Raw genomic sequence first — 12,981 nt, 5'->3', positions numbered from 1 at the left:
TGAGAATGCAAAATGAAGGAAACAACACATCTCTGCTCCCTAAGGGCAGTCCTGCACTGACTGCTGGGCAGGGTGAGGGGTCTGGGATAGCCTGCCAGCCTGCTGCAGAGAAAGGGCTCAGGGCTGAGGGGCCACACACACCAAGGCCCTCACTCTCACTGCTCTCGCTGCCGACACAGCAGGAAGCCTGTGCAGGGCCAGTGGCCCATAGTCAACACCCACCAGACAGTGCAGCCAGCCCTTGAGGGACACGCAGGCAACTCACTGCCCTTGCCTGCAAGGCCATAGCCCTGTACATGGTGTTCCGTGGATGTTTACAGTGACCCAAGCCATGGTACTGCCCTAGGAAATCCCAGCAGACTGGGGTGGATAACTGTGGACCCTGTTCCCTAAGGGGGCAATGGCCCCCTCTGCCCCAGCACCCTTGGATTCTGGAAGCAGCAACCCAGCAGATGAACCAACACAGCCCGCCCTCCCTGGATGGAGACCAGGAAGGCCCAGGCAGAGGTGGGGCAAGGCCCAACTGCTGGTCCCACAGGATGCCAGGCCCCAGGCCCACCCCCCCACTGGGCACTCACAGCCAGGCCAGCTCTACCTGCAGCCGTGGACCCATGTCCTCCACAGGCAGCTGTCCTAGGCAACAGTCACCTGCTGTATGCCTCCAGCTTCAGCTGATAGATGCCCATGACCGCCATAATAATGGACATTAGCCACACCCATGCTTGGCACTTTCTTAGCCAACAAAGTATAGCCCCTTTGTTCTCAAACCCCATACCACAACCCACACAGGCCCCTATTCTGGTGGCTCAGAATCTCAGCCAGAGAGGAGCCCCAGGGCAGTCTTCCCCAGCCATAAGCACTGGGAGTCTCAAGAGCCCTTTCCTGACTGGGAGCAGGGGCCTCATCCACCCCTCTGACTCCCAGCAGGCTGAACAATAGAGAGTGGCTGGCTCACTCTGCGCTTACCTGCCTGCACAGGTGCAGGTCCCCCGATCTGCTGACACTACACTGAGGTCCCAGCCCACTGGCCAGGGCAGAAGGCTGTGGGCAGCAGAGCCTTGGACACAGCAGCCAGGCCGCTGGGGCTGCAGATGCATCCCGACCCCTGGAGCTCAGTGAGGCGCTGGGTCACTGGTCTCATTCAACGCCTAGGGTGGGTCTCCTGGCATGTGCAACCAAGTCCTGTTGGATCCAGGTTCCTGCCTGCCCGCCAGCCCCACTACAGATGGGCACCTCTAGTCCTGCTCCCAGGTCTGACCCCAGCCCTGTGGCTGCCTCAGCCGTGGCAGAGTGACTCCACCTGGGGCCCCGGTGAATGTAATAAGACTAAATGTAACTGCCCATGACCAATGGCCACAGAGGATGGGCACAGCTGGAAAGACAGTCACTTCCGTCCGTCACATGCTACTTGAGGCCAAACCAGGAAGGCTCAGTACCACTGTGCCCAGAGTAGCAGCCAGGCTCCCACCTGCCCCCACACCTTGCTCGGGACACGTTACTTTTTCAGCAAAATGATCAAAACACAAATCACCAGGAGGGTAAAACCCAGTTTGATATACAGTGTTTGGGGGAAATCAAGGAAGAACTCTTAAAAAGGGAGTCATATCTAAAAACCACTGTCTGCCACATTACTAGCCCTGGCAATGAGACTGACTGGTCGTGGGCATGATGAAGCATTTGACAGCAAATAAACACATGGATAGTTACTTCCTGCTGAAGGAAAACAAGTTTTTCCAAAGCAAAGAGCACGTGCTCTAGGATAAGCCCTGTCTGTGAGGTAATGGCACGCACGAAGCTGCGTGCTCGCCCCTCCTGGGTTGGCCACAGGTACACTGGCGGGGGTTGGCTCACCTCGGCACTGAGTGGACTCTCCTCCATCTTCCCAACGTCCGCATCCGGCAGCGGGTTTTTCAAGGTCTGTAGAAACAGGGCCGCCTTCCTTTTGCGCTCTGCTTGGAGCTGCTTCTCTTTGGACTCCTTGGATGCCTGGGCCAGCTTTTCCCGGGCAGCAGCTGCAAGCCGATCCTCCAGCTTTTGCTTTGCTTCAGGAATAAGCATAGACAAGCATGAGTTCAAAGCAAGCAGCACTTTTCCTTGTCATGTGTTCCAGGATAGGTAAGCAGAGGCAGCTCAGGTGAGAGAGCGCTTGTTACAGCATCTGTGTCTGTTTCACTTTCTGAACTGGTCAGGTCACAGGGGAACAAAGAGCCTCTCACAAGCAGGCCCACATGTCAGATCACACAGGGAAAACACTAGGGAAAGGGTCTTGTCCCACATGGCCGCAGGCCACCACCTTGGCTTCAGCTGCGCCCGCCAACTTGTTCAGGGACCAGGGGTCACCAGGTGCCTCCCTGCTGGGGTGGACAGGTGCGGAGCTGCCTTCCTCAGCATGCTCAGCCTGGGGTGGGCGTGTGGGCAGGATGAGCGGGTGGGTGGGAGCTAGCTCGTGGAGTGACCACCAGGGCAGGGCGTGCTGGCGCAGCAGAGTGCACGTGGTATCCCAGGTGGAGCCTGCAGTGGTCCCACCAGGACCTAGTAGCAACGCAGCCCAAGCTCTTCATGGTGGGTGGCTCTACTGGCAGTGCCTCAGAAAGGCCTTTCTTGGGGTGCCTGACCCCAGCCAGGAGCGGGATTATGCACCTGCCCAGGCTGTTCTCACAGTGCCCTGCTCCCCAGAGCACATGCCCCCATGGGCAGAGTTTAGGCCAGTGGACCTCTCCAGAGCACCCGCTGGCAGGGCCTGCGCATGTGGCTTGGTGGTAACCTTCTAGTGGCTGCAGGGCACACACAGACCTTGCTTGGCCTCCAGCTCCTCCTGGGTGAGCTGGGGCCTCTTCTCCTCAGTGGCAGTGCAGGGTGGGGCGGCGGGGCTGGGGTTGGCGGCACTGCTGACTCCCTCATGCCCATCCTTGCTTTCCTCGTCCTCGTCGCTGTCGTCATCCAACCTCACACGGTTCTTCTCGAGGGGAAGCAGGTCGTTCTCTTTGGCCTTGATTGCAAAGCTGATTGGGGCAAACGAGGCTGTTGAGAGGTGAGAAAAGCGACACGATTCAGGTCTGTAGTCAATAGCAGCCTGCTCCACCCCTGTCCCATATGGCACAGGGGCCCAGACCTGGGGGTTATCTTGGCTGCCTGGGGCCACCCCAGGACTCCACAGCCCCTCTCAGCTGTGATGAACACCTCCTGAATGATGCCATCACACCGAGTTTTTAAAACACCAATTATTTTCTTTTTTTCCGGGCTTAACAAGTAATTCAAGTATGTGCACGGTGTGTGTTGTGACAGTGTCTCCCTCTACTGGGACTACCAGCCCTCAACTAGCCACTGAAACACAGACTCTGCTACAGAGACAGGGAATCCTTAAAGGGTTGAACTCTTCACCTAAACAGTAGCCGCCACCATCATCCAAGTGAACCTGGGGAACAACAGCCTAGCACAAACCCCCTCCACTTCCATATCAAAGACCAGTGACTTTTAAGATAACAACTTTTATTATTATATATGTTTAACTTCAAAAGCAAAATACATTCTCTATAGGCAATTCTGAGATGGTGACTGCCACTCATACGGGACCCCAGTGCTGTCCCTGCAAGTGTGACAGCTCGACCACACACAACAGAAGCCCCCTCCTGGCATCCAGACCTGCTGTGCTCCCTTAAGCAGCAACATCTTTCACTGCAAGATGGGCATCCCTATCAGAAACAAGCTTTGACAGGAGTGGCCACAGCAGCCCTCAGTGTGGACATGCTGAACCCCGTCTCCCACCTCTGCTTCAAACCTCCTGTTTTTATGAGGTTTATTTATTTAAGATTTATTTTTTTTAATGCATATAAGAACTGGGGTACAGACCAGAGACACGTGGTAGGGCGGGTGACAGGATTCATTAGAGACAAGAGTGAGGAGCAGAACAGGCAGATCCACTGAAATAATACTGCTGAGGGGAGCAGTGGGCGAGACAGGAGAGGTCTGCTGCCCCATGTGGGTTACCTCCCTGGCCAAGAATCAAACTAGCACTGAAGTGTCTGCAGCTAGTTTCCTGGTGCTGCGCTTTAACCTGCTGAGCCACCAGGGAGGCCCCAACCTACTATTATTAAAGACTAGCAGGTCACAGTGCAGACCACCGGTGCTGTTGCTGACAAGGCTGTGAGCAGGTGTGGGAGGGTATCACGTGGGACTAGGCCGTGCACTGGGCTGCCTGCTCCCAGGGGACACCCCGCTCACTTCCAAAGGTCCCCAGGCCCCATGGCCACACAGCCCCAGCCTGACACTTAGCCTCCTGAACCTGAAATATGCTACTGATGAGGACATACTTTGAAGATCCACCACTGACACCTGTTTTCTTTCTAAGCTCTTTTCACGTTGTGTTTTTTAGCTGTAGTGGCTTTCAGGCTCCCTCAAAGGCCCTCTTTTCAGGAAGGATAAATAGCAGCTCTGGCTTCAATTAGGTCAACAGTTGCCTCCACATTGACACTGGTCTTTTAACTCATTTAGGGCCTGCTGAGGCCTACTAAACTTCCTTCTAACTGCAACACTATATAAACATCATCTCTTCTTCCTTCTACTTTTATGCTTTATTTTCTTAGACAGACCAAATGCTTAGTCTATCTGGAATTATCATCAGAGTGATGTAGAATTCACCTTTTCTAACAGAGAGCTTCTTTTCCAGACTCAATTAGTACATGCTAACATTTATCATAAAATCCTTGGGCAACAGTGCTGCTGCTCCAACATCTGCTGATAGAGCACAGTCTCTCCTCGCTCCCATATCGCTGCTGCCTGGTCCCAGTCAGAGGTGTAGGATGCACTGCCCTGGGCCTAGTCTCAGGGCTGCGGGCTGCAGGGGCCATCCCAGCAAGGCGGATGCCCTCCTCTACTAGGGGCCCCTGGCCTCTGAGTCTCACAGGCTTACCCAACGCCCCTGAATTCCTTTAGGCCCAGACACAATGTTTTAGCACCTCTTCTGGAAACATTTTGGCAATTTATAATTTCTAGTTTATTTAAAAAAAATATTTATTTATACATGCAAAAACTGGGGTACCAGGTCAGAGGTGTGGGGAGATTCACCAGAGATGAGAGGATTCACCAGAGACAGAGTGGGGAGCAGAACTGGCAGATGTACTGAAGCAGTGTGGGTCAGGAGAGGTCTGCCACACCATGTAGATCCCCTCCTTGGCTGGGGATCAAACTCTTGTTGCAGTGGCTTCAGAAAGCTTCATAGTGCTGTGCTTCAACCTGCTGCACACTAGGGAAGGCCCAATTTATATTTTTTAAGTAATTTATTGGGTCCTCCCTGGTGGCACAACGGGTTAAAGGGCACTATGAAGCTCTGCGCAGCCACTGTAGCACGAGTTCCATCCGCAGTGAGGGAACTGACCCACATGGCGTGGCAGGCCTCTCCTGTCTCTCCTGCTGCTCCCCTCAGCAGTGTTATTTTAGTGGATCTGCCTGTTCTGCTCCCCACTGTGTCTCGGATGAATCCTCTCACTCCCCACACCTCTGGTCTGTATCCCAATTCTTGTATACATAAATAAATACATCTTTAAAAACTAATTTTTTATTATTCTTCGATTCATTCAAAAGCAGAGTCACACATGTATCCTGTGCTCTAAAGAACACTGGCGCTGCCTCACGCTAAGCTGCCTTCCTGAGCTGTGGCTCCCACTGGCTCTCACGATGGCTCTGACTTTCACAGACCCCTCCCGTCTTCCTTAGACATAGATTACATTTTTCTCTCAGGCCCTCCAGTGGGACATTTTTCATTCTTTCTCTACAGATGTGAACACACAGGCTGTCAGCGTTTGTCTGAGTGGTGGTCTCATCCAGAGTTGAGAGCTGCACTCCGTGCCCCCATCACTGGGGGAAGGGTGCCCATAGCTCCCCTGGCTGTGTTCTCATCCTTCTCTAGCCTCCCTCCGGCCCCCCCGGAGGGGGGGCTGAAAGAAATTCTGGATCTGTGGTCTCCTGCAGACTGATCTTCTGGGTCTTTGTTACATCTCAAAGCCCACTGTTTCAGAGGTATCCTGAACTCCAAAGCTACAGGGGGTAGCCCTCTGGTCCCGTGAACCTATGGGGACATCTGTTCCTCATCCTGACAAGTGCAGCCCATATGGCCCAGACAAGAGGGCACAGAAAGGGGGACACTGGGCAATCCATCCACTATCTTAGCACTCCAAGGTACCTTCTGGAACAAAGGAGCACCCCTGTCCTGGAGCAACACTGTTCTATTCAGTAACTCGGTGACATCAGTGAGAGGTAGAAGGCAGCGAGGAAGAAGAGATCTAGGCGATCTGGGTGAATTTCTCAAAGATTCCTTTACCTGCCCAGACACTCATCCAGGCCCGGATCCCCTGATTACCTGCTAGCAACAAGGAATCTAGTGCTGAGAAGCAGCATCTTCACCATTCCAAACACCCACTGTAGTCTGCTCCATCCTTCCTGGGGCTCACTGGCCCCACACCTGCCCTGTCCAGCCCCCTTCCACCTTGAGTACAGTGTTGCCAAAATGCTGGGTCTCTACATGGTGACCCAACTGGCTTGGGCAAGGTGAGGCCTGTGCCAGGGGGTCGCACCCCCTCGACACACACTGCCTCCACCGCCCTGCAGTGGTGCAGAGCCCCTGGGAGCGACCCAGTGCTGGGCTGCCCCTGCCCTGGCCCAACCACGGTGGCATCCCCTTGTTCTGCTCACTGCCGCTGCTCCTCGCGGGTGAGTAAGAGACGATGAAGTGGAGGAGCCAGGATAGCCACCGGGGCGCAGGGAAAACAGGGAAAGCTGCCTCCGGGAGGACAGTGGTTGGTGTAGAAATAGTTTTACAAGCCCAAGGAAGTCTGAAACATTGAGAGTATTCTAAAAGTTGCCATGAGGTTGTTAGGACAGACTGTTAAGGAAACAGACCTAAGAGCAGGTTGCAGACTCCGTGCTGGCAGGGCATGGAGGAACAAAAGTCCTCTTACACCTTGGGGAAGAGGCAGGGCTGGCCCCTGAACAGGACAGCAGCTCCTCCAAATACTAAGAACACTCCGCAGCATTCAGCAATCCCGCTGCTGCATCTACCAAGTGACACAGATGCACTCGCCCCAGGGCTGCTGCGTGGTTCACACCAGCTCTAGTCACAGCAGCCAAGTGCCCCAGGGGCATGGGTTAGGGACCAGCTGCTCACACAGGAACACACCTCAGCTATTAAAGGAGGCAAAACGATGCTATCTGTTAGAACAAGGCTGGAACTGGAGTGGAGAATGCCCAGCAAGGGAGATCAGGAGAACCAGCAGGGCCATCAGGGGACTATAGAGAAACATAACTTGGGGTCAGTGAGGATTGGCCCAACCCGAGGCCTGTCTAGAGAACTGAGGCCACTGGAGGGGGGGTGGGCAAAGCCTGGAGGAGCCCAGATGACTGCAGGGCTGCTGTGGGTACCCTTAGTTGCTGGTGAGGCAGCGTGTCTGAGCAGGCATGACACCAGATCTCTAAGCTGCACTGGTGCTACACACCAAGAGGCAGACATGGCAAAGAAAAATAAATATAGAATTTATATTTAGGCCCTTCCTAGTGGTGTAACAGGTTAGGACGCAGGCACTGCAAGCTAGCTGCAGCCACTTCAGTGCAAGTTCAATCCCCAGCCTCGAAGGTGATCCACATGGTGCAGCAGATCTTCTCTAACCCCACCCCACTGCTCCCCTCAGCAGTGTACTTCGTCGTCTGCCTGTTCTGCTCCCCACTCTGTCTCTGGTGAATCATCTCACTACCCTGCACCTCTGGCCTATACCCTCGTTCTGTATGCATGAATAAACAAATCATTTTAAAAAAATTGTATTCAAGAAACAACTGGAAATTGAAAAACCTGAGTACCTGATTCCAAGTATTTCTAGATATGAAAATTAAGTGATTATGTCAAAACCAAACCTCTCCTTAGCAGCCAAAGGCACCCATGAAGTCAGGATGTGGTTCTGGCCCTCCCTGGTGTGAAGCCCCAAGGGAACACCTGGGCAAAGCTGGCAGACACTGAGGACTGCCACTGAGGACACAAAGTGGCAGACAGATCATTCTATTGATTTGGCACATGTTTGAAAATTTCTGCAATAAAAACTTAAAAGTGAAAGAAACCCAAAGGGCAGGTGCTAGCCAGATGACTTGGGCACCCCAGACAAAGGCACCCAGACGCCAGGCACGCAGCCCCTACCTTTCACCAGCTTTCCATCTGCAAGGCTTTTAGTAGAAGATGCCTCCTTCTTCCCGCCAGTGCCGCCTCTCCCGCTCCCGTCGGCTTGGTCCTCGGGGGCACCTTCCTCCCCAATCTCGCCCAGTTGCTCTGGGGTGGCCTCTGTGGGGGTCTCCTCCGCGGCTGGTGCAGTCTACAGAGGGCAAGCGAGACTGTGAGTACCCAGGAGCAATCCTGGTGCCTGCGTGGCCCAAAGGGAGACATGAAGCCAGGCCAGGATCCCAGGCCTGTGGCTCCTGCACCCAAACACAGACTCTCCCTCCTCATGGCAGAAGGGCAGTAGGTGGTTCATGCCCTCTCCTGGAGACCAAGGCTGGAAGCTCAGAGAACCACTTACTCCTGTCACCTGCAGAGGAGCTGGTTTCCTTCAGGCTGAGCCACCAGAGATGGAGGTCTGAACACCCCACCTGGTGCAGAGAGCACCCGCAAACTCTGGTCATGTCCGCCCCTCACAGAGGTGAGTACTTTTGGGTCTCAGACAGTCCTGCTTCAATTCCTGCCCCCAACTCTACAGCTGAGTGTGGGTCCAATCTATCCCTGCAGTGTCTATTTCCAGAGATTCTTCCCCAGTGCTTGAGATGGAGGGATCTGAAGTAGGGGGCACATCTTGGCAAAAGCTCCTGCTGAGAAGCCCTCATGAGCCAGGGCTCCAGGGACCCTTCCCCAGTCCCGAGAGCTCTCTGCTTCTGGGGACAACAATGCTGGGAAAGTGTGGGACGAGGCGCCTGGGACAGAATGGTGGCATATACCTTTGAGCCCACTGGGAGACTTCAGGACTGAGGTGACTCAGCCCATGCAGATCAAAACCTTTCCACATGGGGAACCCGTCACAAGAGGTTGAGAGTGACATGTGACAGGTGGTCAAAGAACAGCTAACGTGTGACTCTGCTGCTGCCTGACAGAACACAGGTCTCTTCTTCTGGGGCCTGGAAATGGAGCACCTAGACCTAGGATAAGGTGACATGGCTTCCCTAGACAGTCATACTAGCATGCTCGAGCTAGGCAGACTGGACACAGCCTCACAGCTTTGGACAGGACACCTGCAGCCCTATTAAGCACCAACCAAGTTCCCATCAGGGAGCTGGAGGCTATGCAGGAACTCCCAGAACAGCATAGCAGTTGCCGAGTATCTCAGTTCCCAGTGGGTCACGGCTCTACCCTATGGCTCCAGGAATGCACAGCCACAGGGAACCAGAGGCCATTCACTCCCCCAGGGCTGTGCTCCTCTTGGGTTTTCAGTGGCCTGCTGTGCCAATCCTGGGGTGACTGGGGGCTACAGCACTGGTAGGCTCGCCTGCACTAGACAACACAGTGAAGGTCCCCCTCTAAAGTGCTAATCCCATGCTGGCCTGGATCTCTGGAGTTGAGATGCTAAGCACAGGGATGGTCACTCTGTGTGACGCGGGGTCCATCCCACTCTGGGTGGGGGGTTAAAACCTCGAAGGTCAAGGTGAAGGACATGCTCCGGGTGCTCCTTGGCAGCCTTCGCCCCATGTGCTGTTGTACCATGGCCCCAAGCTGGTTCATGGATTTTTTTGGGAATTATCTTTTATTTATGCTGCATCACAATGACAGTACCAGTTAGTTTAGTTTGTAAATATAGGCTAATTTTGTCTTTAAAAAATTGATTGGGGTCCTCCCTGGAGGCACAGCGGGTTGGAGCACTGCACTGAAAAGCTAAACCAAGCTGTGACTGCTTTAGTACTAGTTCGATCCCAGCCCTGGAGCTGACCGATATGGTACAGCAGACCTTTCCTGTCTCACCTGCTGCTCCCCTCTGCAGAGTACTTTGTCGATCTGCCTGTTCTGTTTCCCACTTTGTTTCTGCTGAATCCTCTTGCTGCCCCTACACCTCTGGCCTGTATGCCATTTCTATATGCATAAATAAAATCTTAAAAAAGTTGATTAGCCTCTCTTGTGGTGCAAGGATTAAGTTTCAGCACTATGAAAGTATCATCAGCCACCACAGCACTGATTTCAATCCCTGGCCAGGGAGCTGACCCCCATGGCACAGCAGACCTCTCCTGTCTCCCTGCTGCTCCCTTCAGCAGTATATTTCAATTGATCTGCCTGTGAGGATTCTGGTGAATCCTCTTACCCTCCGCACCTCTGGCCCACACCCAACTCTTGTGTACATAAGTAAACAAATATTTAAAAGATGTAAAAATCTGATAGTCAAAACATCAAGTATATGAAGAAATGGCATTTTTTTTTTTAAGAACATGGTGCCCCGAAAGGGCAGATAGTCACTTCTCACAAATACCAGTGGCGGTCACTAGTGATCTAGAACATGGGAGGGAATTTTGCACAGATCTGAACAAGCCTCAACTTTGAGGGAGGGAACAAAGTGGAGCCCAGACACACCCCCACACCAGACCTAGTGTAAGGCCACAGCCCCACAGGTCAGGAGCTAACAGGCAGCCAGCCCAGCCTCCCAGGTGTGTACCTGTGCACTTTCGCTCCCTTCTTTCTGGAGGAAGAACTGCTTCTTGAACTCATAGTAGGCATTGTATTGGTGCCATGGTTGCAGGAACTCAAACCTGCAACGGGAAAGCAGAAGCCATGAAGCCTGCCCTTGCCACCCTCAAGACCTGCTGCCATGAGGCCCATCTCACAGGTGGAGACCTAGGCAGACCGTGCCATGGTGTAATCATTGCCCAAGCAGCGGACACTCGACTAGAAACTCCTCTCAGGGTCTCAGTGACCAGCTCCATGACAGGTTCTGCCAACCCTGAACTCCAGCTCACGACAGAGAGCCCTGGCATTCCTCCTTAAAAACTAAACACAAAACCCAGATGAGAATAAAATACCCCCATAGCCCTAAGTAACCTAACAGGATAATTATAATTAAACTGAAGATAATTAAACTGAGAAAAGGAATAAAAACACAAGACTAAAGAACTAGGTGCTGGGCCTAAGAACTGAGCCAGCCACCCGACAACCCCACTCACCTCTGGTCATTCTTGGCGCGGACACTGGCCTCAAATTTAAGGCCATTGCGAGCCACATACTCGGCCAGCTTGTCAATGACGGGCTGGATGTCAGGCGGCGGGGGGATGATGGCTGCCACAGGAGCAAGGGCACTGTAGGGAGAAGGGCAGCTCGGGTCTATCTCAGCCCAGCAAAAGTGCCGCATACACAGGCGATTCACCACACAAGTAAACAGCAGCAACCACTAAGACAGGGCCCATTCATACCAAGGGTAAGATGGGGTGTCATTATGACAGGTTTGCTTTTATCTTCTGAAGTTTCCCCTTCAACCACAAGCTCTTAGAGGCAACAGTAAGTGCTGACTTGTTATGTTTAGAGTATGAAAAGTCGCCTGACGAGAGTAACCATCAGTCAACTTCTCGCCTGTCTTCTTGGGATCACAGTGTGGCTCAGGTCTGCAGAATGCTGAATGCTCCTCCACATTTCCCCAGAGCTTCTCTGTAGCACTCCAGGCCAGTCAAGGGTGGGGTGTGGGGTCCCTGTTCTTCCCACAAATACCAGTGGCAGGCTGGCTGGGGGTAAGGGCTGGAGCCCCCTTCTGGCAATCTCAGACCTGGACTCACAGGCTGGACGTGGGCACCCCATTTATGGAGAGCCTGCAGGTTCCACGGCTGGGCCCTGGACACCTCAAAATGCCTCATAGCTCCTCTGCCACCAGCCTTGCTGACTGAGACAGCTTGGGGTTGATGGGGCTCTGTAAGCACTCAGGATGGGCTCTGCTCATAGGGCCTCTCTCTGACCACTTCTGCAGCCTCCCAGCTGGGACAGTAGAGACCCTCTGATGGCCCAGACAGCACCTACCTTGTGGTGATTGTGGTGGGGGTCCCTGTGCCACTGCCGCTGCTGTTGCTGGTCTCCGTGGTGGTGGGGGGTGGTGGTGGTGTGGTCCCGGGAGGGGGTGGGGCAGCGGCTGTCACCCCAGCCGAGCCAGACACGGCCACTCCAGTAGGCAGGGCACTGTAGTAGGTGGTGACATCGGCTCCAGGTGGGGGGGGTGCCAGGCAGCAGGTGCCATCCGGCAGCATGTAATAGCTGTAGTACATGGCAGCCACTGTTGCTGTGGAGAAAGGGGGTTGGAACAGCGAGGCCGGGCATTGTCTCAACTGCAGTGTGTCAGTGCGGAGGCGGCTCAAAGGCCTTGTGGCCTCCATGCTTTCCTGGTACGAGCTATAGACCAAGTAACACATCTGGAAAGAACCAGGTGTATTGGGAAGAACCAGGGATACATTGGGGTCACGAGCTGGAAGTGCCAAGGCCGTAAGACGACATACTGCCAGTCCCCTGAAGAGCAGCAGCCCTGCCAGTCCTACTCGGCACCTGAAGTCTGTGACAGCACCTGGGAATAAAGCGCCTCTGCCCTCTTCCTGTGGGATCCCGGGCTTCTCCCTGGGCCATTCAACTGGACAAGCCCCCTCTGCTGACCTTGTACTATCCCTAGGAACCCAGGGATGCACGTGGCTGCTAGCACGTCCTGGCCACCTATGCCAAACCTGCAGCCTGCTGTTTCCACAGCTACGAACCCTTAAGTTTATTCATCTTTTCTGAGAGAAATTTTTAAATGCAGCAAAGTCACAGAAAATTCAGTGCTCCAGTTGAGACCTTTTTCTTTCGAACCCTGTTCCTGTAAGCTGGATCTGACTATAGATGTTTATTTTCTTTTTCAGTAGTGGAAGGGAAATGATTTTCTGATTGATGAACTTTACTCTGGTTTTCAATTAATTCACTTAAAACAAACATTTACAAACAGCAGAGGCTCGCCACGATGCAGTGGCAGG

General features: G+C 53.6%; 1 protein-coding gene across 2 annotated transcripts in view; it reads right to left on the bottom strand.

The window, feature by feature from the left end:
- Positions 1–12,981, bottom strand: part of SFSWAP (splicing factor, suppressor of white-apricot family) — a 38,681-nt gene that overhangs the window by 10,604 nt on the left and 15,096 nt on the right. For both annotated transcript variants that reach the window (XM_004690833.2, XM_012731069.1), the window contains 6 exons: positions 12,008–12,263; positions 11,167–11,298; positions 10,662–10,755; positions 8,177–8,348; positions 2,794–3,021; positions 1,852–2,042 (listed from right to left, as the gene is read on the bottom strand). In XM_004690833.2, coding sequence (XP_004690890.1) covers positions 1,852–2,042; positions 2,794–3,021; positions 8,177–8,348; positions 10,662–10,755; positions 11,167–11,298; positions 12,008–12,263 — 1,073 coding nt within the window. The remainder of the gene's footprint in view (positions 1–1,851; positions 2,043–2,793; positions 3,022–8,176; positions 8,349–10,661; positions 10,756–11,166; positions 11,299–12,007; positions 12,264–12,981) is intronic.

The sequence above is a fragment of the Condylura cristata genome, unplaced genomic scaffold (genome assembly GCF_000260355.1).
Source record: "Condylura cristata isolate star-nosed mole 26May11 unplaced genomic scaffold, ConCri1.0 scaffold00029, whole genome shotgun sequence".
NCBI lineage: Eukaryota > Metazoa > Chordata > Mammalia > Eulipotyphla > Talpidae > Condylura > Condylura cristata.
Note: the sequence above shows the minus strand (reverse complement) of the source record. Positions and strands in the feature narration are given on the sequence as shown.